The 17,939-nt window shown below is 39.7% G+C and overlaps 1 protein-coding gene across 1 annotated transcript in view; it reads left to right on the top strand.

Annotated features, from left to right (window-relative positions):
- The window catches only part of Cpne4 (copine 4), a 345,688-nt gene that overhangs the window by 293,062 nt on the left and 34,687 nt on the right, over positions 1 to 17,939 (top strand). Inside the window, exons 9-10 of the mRNA XM_077793585.1 lie at positions 2,793 to 2,879; positions 10,390 to 10,449. Of these exons, the coding sequence (XP_077649711.1) occupies positions 2,793 to 2,879; positions 10,390 to 10,449 (147 nt within the window). The remainder of the gene's footprint in view (positions 1 to 2,792; positions 2,880 to 10,389; positions 10,450 to 17,939) is intronic.

The following is a 17,939-nucleotide window of genomic DNA, read 5'->3' as shown; positions in this document are numbered from 1 at the left end:
TCTGTTAGGAGACTGTCAGGACTGAGTAAATGGTAATGGAGATAGAGACCAATAGAGAGATTTAAGATAAGTTTTGGAGATGGGAACCATAAAATTTGTTGAGGAATGGAATACCAGGGAGAAAGGGAAGGAGAAAAAGGATGATATAAAGATGCATTGATCCTGGAAATAAGGAAGTTTTGTGGCAGGGATGTGCAGTTTGTGAATAAAATTAGAGAATTAGGTTCTGGAAAAACTGGGACTCAGGGGTGAAGCTGGCCTATAAGTGAATTTTGGGAGCTGCCAACAAATAAAGGCTATTTAAAGTGGACAGAAGGTATGAGTAACTGGGAGACAGGAGAGAAGAGAGGTCAGAGGAGGTTTCAACCCTGAGGAACCTCAGTGAGCAGCATCAGAGGGAGAAAGAAGATGGTACCATTCAAACAAACTTCTTGTACAATTCATGGTTCTGGATTAATTCTTGAGTGCCCTTCATAAGCACCCTTAGTTTAAAGTGGCCCAAGGGAAGATTGTCAAGCCCAAATGGGGGATCCCCCACAAGACCCTCCTAGAGGGAGGCCAGGATTTTGAGTGACACTGATGCCAATGTGAATCCCAGAGCCAGTGGTTACCACCTATATGACCTGGGCAAGTTTCTTCTCTTCTGTGAGCCTCATCTTGGACTCATAAAAGTAGGTTGTGAGAAGAATTAAGTGGGATTGCTGAAGTAGAGGCACCATAGGTGTGACAACTTCATTCCCAGACAATGCAGTCTACTTAGACCTGGTTCATCAGCCCCCCTACCACCCCACAGGTACAAAGGCCCTAAATACCTGCAGATTTTGATTCTGCTTCTTTGTTAGCCCTTGCTTGGCTAAACTAACTTATCCTACACTACCAAGTTATCTTGGCCTAAGGTGAAAGTGAGTTGACTTTTCATGGATAAGCATTATAATTCTTAACAGAATTTAGAATCTAAGGTTTCATCTCACTCTAGTCAGAATGGCAGTTATCAAGAACACGGATAACAATAAATGCTGGTGAGGATGTGGGGGAAAAGGTATGCTCATACATCGTTGGTGGGACTGCAAATTAATACAACCACCATGGAAAGCAATGTGGAGATTCCTCAAAAAAAAACTAGGAATAGAACCACCATATGACCCAGCTATCCCACTCCTTGGTATTTATCCAAAAGAACTAAAACCAGCGTACTACAGTGATTCAGCCACTTCAGTTCACAATTCACAACAGGCAAATTATAGAATCAACCTAGATGCCTGTTGATAGATGAATGGATCAAGAAAATGTGGTATATATGCACAATGGAGTTTCACTCAGCCACAAAGAAGAATGAAATAATGGCATTTCTGTAAATGAATGGAAATGGAGAAAAAAATGTGCTTAGTGAAATAAGGTAGGCTCAGAAAATCAAGGATAAAATGTTTTCTTTCATTTATGGAAACAAGAGCAAATGCACCAAAGAGAATTTTACCTTTATGTGTATATAGAAAATACCAATCAGAAATAAATAAATAAAAGAGCAAAAGAAAGATCAGTAGAGTATAGGAAGGAGAATAGAAGGAGAGAGGAGGGGAAGGAAGGAGGAGAATGGGGAGAATAGGAACTGAAATCAAATTCCTTGCATGCATGATTTTGTCAAAATTAACCCAAATACTATGCATGATTATAATTCTCTAAAAACAATAGAACTCGGAACTCAGGAGACCAGCATAAGCTTTTTTACACAGTGGAAAAAAACTTCCCAGAAGCAAGGAACAGACACTTTCTAGGCCTTTGCTAATGTCACGTTGACCAAAATAAGTCAATGACTAAGCTCAGCCCCATTCTGGGATGGAATTATAGAAACACATGGGCACCAAGAGGAGTGGATCACTGGAGGCCACTAAAGTGTCAGTCTGCCCCTCTCACATCGGCCTCAGAAACTGCTTCCTATCAGGCACTTCTGATTATCAAGGGGTGAAATTTTGTTTCTTTGGTGGAAATCCCAGGATCCAACTCCCAGAGGATGGTGGGCAGGAGCATTTAATGGCTCTTGAATGTTTGTCTCGTGGTTGATTTAGTCCCATGAAATCTGGAGGCTGGAAAGGTTGAAAATTATTCTTCTACATTTCCCCTTAACTCCCTAACTTCTCAGGTCTCAGCCATTCTTATCTCTCATAGGAGTCCGTTTGGAGATCAATTAGGCCACTGTTGTAACACACGTGAATCCACTATTTCAGGCTTCAGTGAAGTCTGGCATAAACTCATCAGTGTTCTTACTAACATTTGCAGCCAACATCTAGTGCTCCTCACTTTTCCTACCTTTTCAGCCAATTCCCAGGTGCTAAGACTTAGCACTGTGTATCACTCACCTGTATGTCTGCAGGTCTCCTATTTTCTCTGTTGTTTAATTGGACCCTATGAATAGTAAGCATTTACTGTGTGCCAGACACTGGCCCATAATTATTACATAGATTAATCATGCAATTATCACTATAATCTATGAAAAAGATATCATTCTAAGATCCATTTTCTAGAGGAGTTGCCTAAGGCATAGAGGAATCAAGTCATTTGCCAAAGGTCACATAGCTGGGAAATGAAGGAGCTGGAATTTGAACCAGGCAGTAATATTAGAGTCTCACCCTGTCATTCAACCTTACTGTTCCCCCCGATGCAAGTGTTACTATCTAAACCACTCGTCAGCCCTCCACCTCTGTGTGTCCACAGAAGTATCCAACATCTTGGCCTCATTAAACTTGACTCGACTTCCTCCTGGGCAGCCTCTCAAGCTATGACCCTTCTTGTTGCAGGTGCAGTGGGAGTGCATCAATCCCAAGTACAAAGCCAAGAAGAAGAATTACAAGAACTCAGGCATTGTGATTCTGAATCAGTGCAAGGTACGTAGGCAGCCCTCTCTTCCAGGAGTGTGAATCTAGGTCTGTCTGGAAGGAGCAGTTCAGGCTATGTGATCAGAGGGAGAGAGTGTGACAATGAAGAGAGCTTTTTTAAGATAAGGAGAAGGAAAGGAGAAACACTGGGGAATGGCATTGGCCAAATTGTATTGTTATATGGTGTGCATGTATCGATATATGATAAAAAAAATCCAACCTTTATGTGCAATTATAATGCACCAATAAAAATATGGGAAAAATAGAAATTTAATGTATTAATGGATACACAAAGAGAGATGTAATCATAAGTGCCTTGGAACCAATCACAAATGCCAATGCCACTATTCCCACCCCCAAGGACACCCCTTGCCCTCAAAGACAAGGGAATCCTGATCACTGGTTAAGCTCCTCTCTATTCAGGAAGATACCCAAGTAGATAGCCAATATTTCTAGGACACTTACTATGTCCCTCACTATATAGGGACATGTTCAGTGCTTTATATGTGGTACCTCACTCAAGCTGAAAGGGACCGTGTAAAAAAAAAATCATGGAAGAAGATTAAAGGACCTAGAAATTCCTCCTAAAGAGGTTCAACTTTGCAAAAATTCCATATGCTAATAACTAAATCTCTTAAATTACATCTGAGAATAATTCTGCTGCTAGTTCGGTACTTACTATGTAAGAGTAACTTCAATAAATTCTATGTAACTGACACCACAAGCCTTTCAAATGAAGTAATTCAAGTAGCTCAGAGTCATGCAAATGCTAAATGTAACAATGGAGATGTTAAGATGTCTACCTGACTCTACCATATGCATACACACACACACACACACACACACACACACACACACGGAGATGGGGGGTGGTGGGGGGGGGCGGTGAGAGATGCTCCTCAATTTATAATGGGGTTATATCCCAATAAACCCATAGTAAGTTGAAAATAACATAAGTCAAAAATGCATTTAATACTTAATACATATAAACTACCAAACATAGCTTAATAACATAGTACACTGTAGACTATTGGTTGTTTACCCTCATGGTCTTGTGACCAACTGCAAGCTGTGGTTCTCTGCTGCTACCCAGCACTGAGAGAACATCATACTGCATCTTCCTGGCCTTCAAGATTATCAAAACTCAAGGTATGGTTTGTACTGAAAGCAAATCACTTTCAGAACTTCAAAAAGTAAGTAACATCACAAGATGAGTCCTTATAAATTAGACACTGTGTGTATATCAGGTCACTTCTCTCAAACTGGTTTCTCCATGGCAGCCAACTGCTGCAGGATCACATCCTTCTATAGCGACAGTAAAGGAAAAGGTTGGTGGGTCTGATTTAGGTCACATGCCCGCCCTTTGAGCCTATCACTGAAACTAACTATGCCTGGAGTCATTGTTTCATTCATTTTTTTTTTTTTTTTAGATTTTTTTATGCTTTGGCATCTTTGGGCTTTGTAGATCCAAGAAGGAACTACCACACCCCTTGCTGTCCAACATGCCTTTGATATGCAAACTAACTAGTCTGGAGCCCATACCCTCACCCACCCTCCTTATTGAACTCTCATACATCACGCCCACTCCCTCTGCGTTATGTCACCACAGGGACAGGTTTTAGATTACTAGAGACAACCTGTAGTTCAAAGTCTGCTGAAAGGATTCAAACTGCACAATCCTAAGACTGGTTGACTGTTTATCCTGCCTCATCCATTCTCTCTTGTGAAAATCACAATGAAGGCTTTTACCCAAACTTTCATCTCACTCCTTCCACTCCCTGACTGACCCGATGTTGCCCACGGGGCCCTCCTATGTGCTACGACATACCTTCTACCCTGTGTCATTCATCTAATCATACCTATACAAATCAAATCCTGGGGATGCTCAAAACAGCCAAGTGACCATGCCTGTGCCCAAAGAAGCAGGAGAAAGATATAGATGAACCAATTCAATGGTTATCCCTCTCCTTAAGGTGACTGTACATTCTCTGTTCTGACCTTCCCTCTGAGAATAATTGAGTTGATCTGATAATACAGCACTCAGATGCCACTGCTGTTCAGTCACTCCCAAGATCTTACCTCCTTGATACTCTGTCAAGGAAAGCATGCCATAAGAAAGCCAAGAACAGGCACTATCCAGAGGACTCAGTGATCATCAACCCCGGGAAAAACCTGCCCATAGATGTGTGCCACCAGGAGGTGGGATCTCCAGAGACCAATACAGGATTTCATGTCAGTCTCTGAGAAGCTTCCATCAAATGGAATCTGAGAAGTGAAGGAAGAGAATCAGTTACTGGCTGTCCAGTAAAAGGGTCCATTCTGTAAGGTCCCTGGCTGCAGCTCCCACATCTGTTTCTTTCATCAACTGCATAGTGAGTGCTCAATAAATTCTTGTTGAATAAATGAGTCAGTGAATATCACCAAGAGTCAAGCAGCAGAATCTTTTCTTTTTCTTCTCTAATTTCTACTTATTTTCTTATTGATTTTATTTTTTTAAATACACGACAGCAGAATATATTACAATTCTTATCACACATATAGAGCACAATTTTTCATAAAGTATGTTCACCCCAATTCATGTCTTTATACATGTACTTGTTTTTTTGCATTACAATTCTTATTACACATACATACCACAATTTTTCATATCTCTATTTGTCTATAAAGTAGGTTGAAACCCAATTCGTGTCTCCATACATGTACTTTGGATAATGATGTCCATCACATTCCACCATCCTTGCTAATCCACTGCCCTCTTTCCCTCCCACCCCTCCGCCCAATCTAGAATTCATCTATTTCTCCCATCTCCCCCTTCCTACCCCACTATGAGTCAGCCTCCTTGTATCAGAGAAAACATTCAGCATTTATTTTGGGGGGATTGGCCAACGCCATCCATTTACCTGCAAATGCCATGATTTTATTCTCTTTTATTGCTGAGTAAAATTCCATTGTGTATATACGCCACATTTTCTTTATCCATTCATCCACCGAAGGGCATCTAGTTTGTCTCCATAGTATAGCTATTGTGAATTGTGCTGCTATAAACATTGATGTGGCTGTGTCCCTGTAGTATGCTGTTTTTAAGTCCTTTGGGTATAGTCCAAGGAGAAGGATACCTGGGTCAAATGGTGGTTCCATTCCCAGCTTTCCAAGGAATCTCCATACTGCTTTCCATATTGGCTGCACCAATTTGCAGTCCCACCAGGAATGTATGAGTGTACCTTTTTCCCCACATCCTCGCCAACACTTAGTATTGTTTATCTTCCTAATAGCTGCCATTCTGACTGGAGTGAGATGGTATCTTAGAGTAGTTTTGATTTGCATTTCTTTGATTGCTAGAGATGATGAACATTTTTTTCATATATTTGTTGATTGATTGAATATCCTCTTCTGAAAAGTGTCTGTTCAGGTCCTTGGCCCATTTGTTGATTGGGTTATTTGTTTTTTCAGTGCTTAGCTTTTTGAGTTCTTTATACCCTAGAGATTAGTGCTCTATCTGATGTGTGAGGGGTAAAGATTTGCTCCTAGGATGTAAGTTCTCTGTTTACCTCACAGATTATTTCCTTTGCTGAGAAAAGACTTTTTAGTTTGATTCCATCCCATTTATTGATTCTTGGTTTTAATTCTTGTGCTATAGGAGTCTTATTAAGGAAGTTGGGACCTAATCCCACATGATGAAGATTAGAGCCTACTTTTTCTTTCTATTAGACGCAGAGTCTCTGGTTTAATTCCTAGGTCCTTGATCCATTTTGAGTTAAGTTTTGTGCAAGGTGAGAGATATGGGTTTAATTTCATTTGTTGCATATGGATTTCCAGTTTTCCCAGCACCATTTGTTGAAAATGCTATCTTTTCTCCAGTGCATGTTTCTGGCACCTTTGTCTAATATAATATAATTGTAATTTTGTGGGTTAATTTCTGTGTCCTCTATTCTGTACCATTGGTCTAACAGTCTGTTTTGGTGCCAATATCATGCTGTTTTTGTTTCTATTGCTCTGTAGTATAGTTTAAGGTCTGGTATAGCGATGCCACCTGCTTCACTCTTCCTGCTAAGGATTGCTTTAGCTATTCTGGGTCTCTTATTTTTCCAGATGAATTTCATAATTGCTTTTTCTATTTCTATGAGGAATGCCATTGGGAGTTTGATTGGAATTGCATTAAATCTGTACAGTGCTTTTGGTAGTATGGTCATTTTGATAATATTAATTCTGCCTATTCAAGAGTAAGGCAGATATTTTCATCTTCTAAGGTCTTCTTTGATTTCTCTCTTTAGGGTTCTGTAGTTTTCATTGTATAGATCTTTCACTTATTTCATTAAGTTGAATCCCAAGTTTTGGTTTTTTTTTTTTGAGGTTATTGTGAATGGGGTAGATTTCCTCATTTCCTTCTCAGAGGCTTTGTCACTGATATGCAGAAATGCCTTTGATTTAAGGGTGTTGATGTTATATCCTGCTGCTTTGCTGAATTCATTTACTAGTTCTAGAAGTTTTCTGGTGGAGTTTTTTGGGTCTTCTAGGTATACAATCATATAGAATCATATTGTCAGAAAATAAAGCTAATTTAAGTTCTTTTTCCTATACATATCCCTTTGATTTCTTTCATTTGTCTAATTGTTCTGGTCAGTGTTTCAAGAACTATGTTGAATAGAAGTGGTGAAAGAGGGCATCCCTCTTTCACAGTTTTTAGAGGGAATGCCTTCAATTTTTCTTTGTTTAGAATGATGTTGGCCTGAGGCTTAGCATAGATAGCCTTTAGGATGTTGAGATATGTTCCTGTTATCCCTAGTTTTTCTAGTGTTTTGGACATAAAGGGGTGCTGTATTTTGTCAAGTGTTTTTCTGCATCTATTGAGATGATCATATGATTCTTTAAGTCTATTGATGTGATGAATTACATTTATTTATTTCTTTATGTTAAACCAACCTTACATCCCTGGGATGAATCCCACTTGAACATGGTGCACAATCTTTTTGATATATTTTTGTATTCGATTTGCCAGGATTTTATTGATAATTTTTGCATCTATGTTCATTAGAGATATTGGTCTGAAGTTTTCTTTCTTTGATGTGTCTTTGCCTGGTTTTGGAATCAGGGTGATATTGGCCTCATAGAATGAGTTTGGAATTACTCCCTCTTTTTCTATTTCCTGAAATAAATTGAAAAGTATTGGTGTTAGTTCTTCTCCAAAGGGCTTGTAGAACTTGGCTGTGTATCCATCCAGTCCTGGGCTTTTTTTGGTTGGTAAGCTTTTTATGGCTTTTTCTATGTCCTCACTTGATGTTGGTCTGTTTAAATTGTGTATGATCTTCCTGACTCAATCTGGGCAAATCATATGACTTAAGAAATTTGTTGATGCCTTCAATGTCTTCTATTTTATTGGAGTATAAGATTTCAAAATAATTTCTAATTATCCTCTGTATTTCTGTAGTGTCTGTTGGGCTATTACCTTTTTCATCACATATGCTGGTAATTTGAGTTCTCTCTCTCCTTCTCTTCATTAGCATGGCTAAGGGTCTGTCAATTTTATTTATTTATTTTTTCAAAGAACCAACTTTTTGTTTTGTCAATTTTTTCAATTGTTTCTTTTGTTTTGATTTCATTGATTTCAGATCTAATTTTAATTATTTCTTGGCTTCTACTGTTTTTGCTCCTGGTTTGTTCTTTTTCCAGGGCTTTGAAATGTAGTATGAGATCATTTATTTGTTGACTTTTTCTTCTTTTAAGGAATGAACTCCAAGCAATGAATTTTCCTCTTAGTACTGCCTTCATAGTGTCCCAGAGATTTTGATATGTTGTGTTTATGTTCTCATTCACCTCTCAGAATTTTTAAATCTCCTCCTTAATGTCTTCTGTGACCCTTTGATCATTCAGTAGCATATTGCTTAGACTCCAGGTGATGGGGAAATTTTTATTTTTTATTTTGTCATTGATTTCCAATTTCATTCCATTATGATCTGATAAAACACATGGTAGTATCTCTATTTTTTTTGTATTTACTAAGAGCTTCTTTGTGGCATAGTATATGGTCTGTTTTATAGAAGGATCCATGTGCTACTGAGAAAAATTGTATCCACTTGATGCAGGTTGAAATATTCCATATATGTCAGTTAAGTCTAAGTTATTGATTGTGTTATTGACTTCTATAGTTTCTTTATTCAACTTTTGTTTGGAAGATCTGTCCAGTGGTGAGTGGTGTGTTAAAGTCACCTAAGATTATTGTGTTTGTCAAATTGACTCTTGAACTTGAGAAGAGTTTGTTTGATGAACACAGCTGCACCATTGTTTGGGGCATATATATTTATGATTGTTATGTCTTGTTGGTGTATGGTTTCCTTGAGCAGTATGTAATGTCCATCTTCATCCCTTTTGATTAACCTTGGCTTGAAGTCTATTTTATTTGATATGAGTATGGAAACCCCTGCTTGCTTCCGCTACCATGTGAGTGCTATTTTTTTTTCCCAATCTTTCACCTTCAGTCTGTGTATGTCTCTTCCCATCAGATGAGTCTCCTGTAGGCAGCATTTTGTTGGATCTTTTTTTAAATCCAATCTGCTAGCCTATGTCTTTTGATTGGTGAGTTTAAGCCATTAACATTTAGGGTTACTATTGAGACATGGTTTGTATTTCCAGCCATATTTGTTTATTTTTGTTATTTTTCTTGAATTGGTTTTCCTCTTTGATTAGTTTTTCCTTTAGTGTACTACCTCCCTCAGACAGCAGAATCTTAAAGAAGCAAAAATTAAGACCAGAAGTCAACAAAGTACATGAGAACCCAGATGATGGTAGCTGGCAGGAAGCAATGATCACGTGGGTTCCAGCACAGAACAAAAGGATGAACTGTGCAATCCAGACTTCCATAATATGAATCCCCAATCCCACCATCTACTAGCTTTGTGGTCTTAACCTTAATTTCCTCATCTACAAAATGGGCATAATAACAATAGCAGTATAATCTCCATAAGGCCCTTCTAAGAATTAAATGAAATAAAATATGTTAAGTGCCTGATACACACTAAGTACTCAAGAAATGATAGTCATTGTTGTTTATGGCAGGAAAAGGATTTAATTAACAGCAAACTGTCAGTAAAAGCCTTCCCAGCTAATTGAATCTGAAAGCCACCAATCTCGATGACCCGCATATTAAGAATGTTACCAGTCCTGGGATTTAGGCACAGGAAAGAAAGACTGAAGCCCAGTTTGAGACAATTATTGATTCCAAAACAGAAGTAACCTTTGAAAACAATTTGAGTTTCACCCCAGAGGCAGAAGTTGATTAAAATCATATATAAACCAAAAGAAAAGAACAGGGAATGGATATTTGCAGCCCTCACAGGCTCATCGGCATTGACCTTGGTTTCTTTCTCTCTTCTAATGGAACAAAAGCAACTCACCCCTTTGGTGCCCACAGATTTCTTTCTGTTCTTTCTTCTGGTTTAGCAGCCCATCCATAAAGTTTAGGCCTTCACACTGCAAGGAAAAAGATGGTGCTGTTTTTAAGCTGGTTTCCTCTCCTCTTATACAGATCCACAAGATGCACTCCTTCTTGGACTACATCATGGGTGGCTGTCAAATCCAGTTTACAGTAAGTTGATTGTTTGTTCGTTCTTCTTCAGAGGGAAAGAAAGGGGAATGGTACTGGGTCTGTTAAACCCAGGGTCAGTTTTGTTCAAGTCTCCTTGCTGATGTCGTGTGTGGAATCATGTTTCACAAATGAGTTTATGCTCCTATTTTCTCCAGTGCATATGGTTGGTTCTCAGCATCATAGCAGGATTCTTGCCATGCAATCTCAGGTGATCTGAGGAACCCTCGTGATGCCCTCCATTCCCTCAGTAACCCTATGAGGAATGAAATGTAGGTTGCCAGATTTCAACACTTGGTGAGAAGCATGGGTAGGAAATGAGTCATGTTAGTAAGTTTCACTGAGCTAAAACAGATGCCTTAGTTGTGCTCAAGTGGCCAGAGGACAAATACCAGTGTCATACATGAAGGTTAGTGCCAAGGGCTTATCAGTCAATAAAAAGGTAAATTCCAAAGATTGGGGAACCAGGTTGAAATCAGGCTGAGAAATAGAATGGATGTCTAGTCTTCACACATGAATTAATGATCATCCCTATATAACCTGTGAGTTCATGAGATTTATATACTCCTAATGAATATGGGGTAGGTGACCTGGGTCTTTTTAAAGTCCCCAGGTAGGTCAAGGTTGTGAGACCATCTGTCCAGGAACACTTGCTTTCATTAACTTCACATTTAAAATCTTCCTAGGCTAGGGCAGATGTAACCTCCAGAAAAAAAAAAAATCCCCAGAACCAGATGGCAAAATAGAGATTTGCTAAAACCCATGGGAAGGCAACATGAACATAAATCAGAGAGATACAATCTGTACAGTGTTTGTTTCTCAGCTCACAGAAGCACACACATGGAACTAAGCCCTCTTTAGTTCCCTGACCTGCCTCCGACAGGTGAGAAAGGCATGGAAAATGGGTTTAATTTTTTTGTACAGGTTTGGGACCCAAAAGAGTCAACAAAACTAACATACCTGGGGCCAGAAATAGTGGTGCTCAAAGGACTAAAAGAGGGAATCACAAAGGGTAATTCAAATGGTCATTTGATAGACCCAAGTTTTCTTAGCTAAATGCTTATCTGTTCCACTCAGAAAAGTCTACCTATGACCTGCCTAAACTCAGGGCACTGCTCACTTACTCTTGAATACTTTTTTTTTTTTTTGGTGGTGGTACTAGGGAATGAACCCAGGGCCTTGTGCATGCTAGGCAAGCACTCTACCAACAGAGCTATATCCCCAGCCCCTTACTTACTCTTGAATACTCTAAAGGAACTAATTATTTGGTCACTTGTCCAAAGCCTAAGATTCTCTAATGATCCAGTGGCTCATCCCTCCTACATGCACACTGGCACTTACAGAAGGTAGCAAAAAGGTTTACTGTGGGCACACAACTAACACATCTGTTGGGTCGGTTCTTTGCTGTTCCAGGTCTATACAAATGGAAGCAGGGAAGGGAGCAAGGTCATAAATGACAACTACTGGAAATAGTTTCCCAAGATGTTAGGCAAAGGAACGATTTCAGAAAACTATTTATAGGTTTTTCAAGGGAAAGCTTTATTGATTTCAGTTTGTTTTAGATTCTATAGCTCCTATGCTGTTGAAGAACATTTTATTCAACCTTCAAAGGCATGCTTTGCCCTTGGAATTGTGTTTGCAAAGAATCAGCCCCCCAAAACCCAAGAGTTTAATCCCAAAACATTCCCAGCTCCCTATCCTGAGTCTTGGATATCCCAGTGGCCTGTCTGACACAGGAATGTTGCCCTTCATTCTTTGTTTTCTCCTTTCTCACTTGGCTAATTTTCCCCAAATGGAAGGGGAAGTGTTTGCCACCAACCGTACCCCAGTCCTGAACTGAAGCCACCAACCGTACCCCAGTCCTGGATTCTCATCCCTTCCAGTGCCAACTGAGGGACTCTGGGGTATTTGAGTGGAGAGAGCAGTATGCACCAAGGAATGAAAAGATGAGAAGAACGTGCAGATAAATGCTGAGAGAAGGGGGACAAGTCATCAATAGTTCCTGCCACAAAACTCTTCCTCCTGCAGCGTTGCAGGCTAGAGACTCAGAAGAGCATTGCTAGGTATTCCATGTTGAGTGTGCTGTTAAAAAAATATCCTAGTTACCTCAATGTCATTTTCCTCCAAAATTAATCTGCTTTCTCATATAAAACTTATTGCTCAAGCAGTACAATCTAACATAAATTATAAATTATAATGCAAACAGTAAAAATTAACATATTTAATTTGGTCTAGAAGTATTTGCTTTCTTCCCAGTAATTCTAGTGAAGCCATGTGGCAACACGAAAAGGAAATGGCAGAGATGAGAAGAGAGGAGAAGAGGGCTTCCTAGCATGGAGAGGGACAGAGGGGAGAGAGGAGAAAAGTGTTTTGTTGCAGTAATTCTTTTTTTTTTTTTTTTTTTTTTGGTACTGGGGAGTAAACCCAGAGTGACACTTTACCACTGAGCTACTGAGCTACCCCAGCCCTTATTTATTTGTTTGTTTGTTTGTTTCTAGACAAGTCTCACTAAGTTGCTGAGGCTAGCCTGAAACTTGCAGTCCTCCTGCCTCAGCCTCCCGAGTTGCTGGGATGATAGGCGTGTGCTACCGCTATGGGCCCTCTGACCCTCCTTGAGCCAAAAATTCCCATTGGCACATGATAGGCTCCATGGCTCCTGAGCAAACCCAGTAGCTTTAGCGGAGACAAACTTTCTGTTACTCTGGAGAATGACTTTCAGGAGCCAGAGGTAACATGTGGTTCTGAATGTTCTCCATTTGCTCCTCAGGAGCTATTTCTCCTTCTCCACTTCTGCTCTCTGTGCCCCAGGAGACCGACCTCTGGATACACTAGCCAGGCTCTCCTGCTCTTAGCCTTTGATTGGGTTTGACAAGCAAGAGGCTCCAATCAGAGATCAAATAGGAGATAACAACCAGGAATAGTCATTCTCCCAGCTTTCTGCCTGCCAAGCTGTGGCTTGGCAGCAGCCTTCTTCCTCTGCTGAAGGCAACCGTTCCCATCAGGTTCCCTGTCCTGCAGATAGTTCTAGTAATCGCTGAGTTCTCATCATTGCTCCTCCCTACCTTTTCTGGTTGGTTTCACCTTAATTGTTGCCAATCAACTCTTTTCAATGAGTTGTTTGTTTCCGATAGAGACTCTGACCAGCACAGATGACATGCAGGAGCTTAAAGAAAGGTCTTGCACCTCCCGTAGACATTGGTGCTTCCACTTCAATTTAAGAGGATTAAAACAGGGTGCAGTGGTGCACATCTGTAATCCCAGGGACTTGTAAGGCTGAGGCAGGAGGATCACGAGTTCAAAGCCAGCCTCAGCAACTTAGCCAGGCCCTGAGAAACTCCATGCTATTAAAAAGTGCTGGAGATTTGGCTCAGTGGTTAAGTACCCCTGGGTTGAATCCCTGGTACCCCCCAAAAAAAAAAAAAAAAAAAAAGAGAGAGAGAGAGAGTATTAAAGATGAGATGTCCTTGTCTTTAGATGCGAGGCATCTCAAAATATTTTTGTTGAATTGTAATCAATCAAACCCTAAACCTTTAAGGGAACATAAATTGTAGGGAAAGAAACAAATTGAATGGATATATATGATACTGGGCTTTTTTTTTTTTAGAGCACCTTCATGAACCTAAATATTTATGCACATGCACTTATATTTTCCAATGGCAAATACCACAACCTTACTTGGGTTAATATGAATAAGCAGGATATATTTAGGGGGATGTTGGAAAGCATTTGGGGCTCCAAACTTGAGTGGATTTGAATTCCAAGGTCATTTGGTAGATAATGGAATGTCCAAAAGGATCATGAACATGGCATTGAAGCCAGTAGCAAATGCTTTAGAGAAGTAAATCAGGGGCGGGGGTGGGGTGGGGTGGGGGTTGTGGCTCAGAGGAAGAGTGCTTGCCTAGCATGCATAAGGCACTGGGTTCAATCCTCAGCACCACATAAAAATAAAATAAAGGTATTGTGTCCATCTACAACTAAAAATAAATGTTTTAAAAAAAAGAAGAAGTAAATCTGGGAATGTTTGCTAAAAGGTATTGATGATGGTCAAGGGAGTATAAAATATGGAGTAAGAAAAGACTCAAGCCCACCACAACAGGCCTGGTGCAGGTCAGGGGAAAAGGCTGAACGAGTATGGCACCAATAGGAAGAGGTATTGTGGGAAGAGACAATAAGCCTGGGTCTATGACACAATGAGGAGACTGAAAGCAGAGAGTATGATGAGTTCATGAAGAAGCGAAGAGTTTTTTTGCCTTGCTGGCAGAATATGGCCATCTTGTTCATGTAAATGCACAAGTTAAGAGGAACTTGAGGATGAATTTGGTTTTGGACATGTTGGAAGTACTTTCAGGTGTCCCGGTGCAGATGGTACTTATAAATATGAACCTAGGTTTCAGGAGAGATGTGAAGCCACACATGCATGAGGCTGGATCACATGACCAAGGAGAAGAATGCAGAAAGACAAGAGACTTGAAGACAGGAAATTGTAAAGGACCTCCATCTGATGGTGGGGGCGGTGAGGGGGTGACTAGTAAGAGAAGAGATGCCAGTGGAGCAGAAGGTCTAGGAGGAGCCAGGAACTCAAATGCCCAGGAGGAAAAAGTTACAAGATCAAGGGCAACAATCCTATTGGACTAAAGAGAAGACAGAGGGTAAAGAATAACAAGCCACGACTTGGTTATATGATGAGAAGATACATGACCTCTAAAGGACAAAAGAAAAAATTTTAGCAGAATGAGATAGATGAGACCCTGGAGTTAGGGAGGAAACAGAAGGCAAGAAAGTGAATACAGAAGGTCTAAGTACTAGTTCAAGAAAGTTGAAGGCGGTGGGGTTAGGCCCCAAGTTCCTTAATAAGACACCTATAGCACAAGAGTTAAAACCAAGAATCAACACATGGGACGAATTCAAACTAAAAAGTTTTTTCTCAGCAAGAGAAATAATATGTGAAGTGAATAGGGAGCCTACATCCTGGGAACAAATTTTTACCCCTCACACATCAGATAGAGCTCTAATCTCTAGGGTATACAAAGAACTCAAAAAGTTAAACAAACAACAACAATAAAAAAAACCCAATCAACAAATGGGCCAAGGACCTGAACAGACACTTCTCAGAAGAGGACATACAATCAATCAACCAATACACGAAAAAATGCTCACCATCCCTAGCAATCAGAGAAATGCAAATTAAAACTACTCTAAGATATCATCTCACTCCAGTAAGAATGGCAGCTATTATAAAGTCAAACAACAACAAGTGCTGATGAGGATGTGGGGGAAAAGGTACACTCAGACATTGCTTGTGGGACTGCAAATTGGTGCAGCCAATATGGAAAGCAGTATGGAGATTCCTTGGAAAACTGGAAGTGGAACCACCATTTGACCCAGCTACTCCTCTTCTCAGACTGTACTCAAAAGACCTAAAAATGGCATACTACAGGGACACAGCCACATCAATGTTTATAGCAGCACAATTCACAATAGCTATACTATGGAGCCAACCTAGATGCCCTTCAGTGGATGAATGGATAAAAACAATGTGGCATTTATACACAATGGAATATTACTCAACACTAAAAAATAACAAGATCATGGCATTTGCAGGGAAATGGATGGCATTAGAGCAGATTATGCAAAGTGAAGTTAGCCAATCCCTAAAAAACAAATGCCGAATGTTTTCTCTGATATAAGGGAGGTGACTCAAAATGGGGTAGGGAGGAAGAGCATGAGAAGAAAATTACCTCTAGATAGGGAAGAGAGATGGGAGGGAAAGGGAGGGAGAATGGGAATTCCATGGAAGAGGGAAGGAGACCCCCTTCGTTATACAGAATACAAGTATGAGGGGGAAAAAAAAGAAGTGGGTCACATTAGATTGGGTAGAGAGAAGTGATGGGAGGGGAGGAGATGGGAAGGGGGGAATGGAATAACAGCAGAATAATAGACATTATTATTGCTGTGGGTATATATGTAACTGTATGACCACTGTGATTCTGCAACCTGTATTCTCAGAAAAATGAGAAATTATACCCCATCTGATTCAAATGTATGCTAAGTCAAGATCATTGTACTGTCATGTGTAACTAATTAAAACAAATTTTAAAAAATGAAAAAAGAAATAAATAAAAAGACCTGCCATATAAAAAAGAAAGAAAGAAAGAAAGAAAGAAAGAAAGAAAGAAAGAAAGAAAGAAAGAAAGAAAGAAAGAAAGAAAGAAAGAAATTTGTAGGCAAAGGGAAGGCAAGGGGAAAAACAGTATGGCAGTTCAAGAATTCAAAAAGAGAAGGTTTTAGGCTTGAATCTGACCTGAGCAGAGGAGAATGCCCCCATGAAGGGAAAGAGAGAAGAGATCCTAAAAAGAGTCCTTGTCAACGATTCTTATTATTTTTGGCCACCTAGACACTTGAGAATCTGATACACCATCCATATCCTCTTGCTAGAAACTGCATACACCCAACTTTGCACACGACCTGGGGAGGTCAAGGGCACCCCTGAGGACAACCTTCCTACATCATGTGAATCCTTGAGTCATAAGAACTCTAAAGCAATGTTGCATCTCAGTCTTGGAAGAGGTGAGTCAGGTGAAATGGAGACTACAGGGAAAGAGATTGGGTTTGGCACATGGCACCACAGCTAAAAATAAAACCAGATACTAGAATTTCACACACAAGATACAGAATTATAGACTGCATGGAAGAGGCAGGCACCATAAGTTATTTGGAAAGGAAATGGTAGAAGAATTAAAGGTTCCCTTTGAAAGATACTGCTTTTTCAGGTGCACAAAAATGTTCATTGTAACAAAGATTTTTCACAGAGACAAGCTGTAAGCAACTTCAATATCCAGCAAAAAGATAGCGGAGATGCAAATTTCAGTACTGTTGTGCTTTCTTTAAATGGACCATGATAAAGCCATTTTTAATTATAATGACAAGGATTAGGTAATAACATGAGGCGATGGTTATGATATAGTGAAAAAATAACATAAAGAAGAGCTATTCTGTGATCACAACTATATAATATTATACACACATAGTGCATATACTAAAATTTGGACATACTACAGTACATACATAGTACATTTATACTAAAATTTGAGTATGTCTCCAAGAAATCATGTGTTAGAAACATAATTCCCAAAGCAACAGTGTCGGGTAGTGGGGTCAAGTGGGAGGTATTCAGGTCATGTGGGCTCTATTCTCTTGGATGCAAGAATATTGACTGCAAAAGGGCCTGAGTCTGAGAAATCAGTGGTTATATGATGCCAGCACTGCGCTCTTCGACTTCCCAGCTTCTAGATACATGAGCCCAATAAATCTCTGTTAATTGCAAATTACTCAGTCCATGTTATTCTGTTATAGCAGCACAAAATCAATGAAGACAGTATGTGTGAAATAACTAGAAAAGAAAAATTAATAGAATCCTGAGTGGTAATTTTTTTTTCTTGCTTGTGGATGACATTTGTCTCATTTATCATTTTTAAAAATTCAAAAAAAATGAT

Source organism: Urocitellus parryii, chromosome 2, assembly GCF_045843805.1.
Source record: "Urocitellus parryii isolate mUroPar1 chromosome 2, mUroPar1.hap1, whole genome shotgun sequence".
NCBI lineage: Eukaryota > Metazoa > Chordata > Mammalia > Rodentia > Sciuridae > Urocitellus > Urocitellus parryii.
The sequence above is the reverse complement of the archived record's forward strand: the minus strand, read 5'-3'. Positions and strand labels throughout refer to the sequence as shown.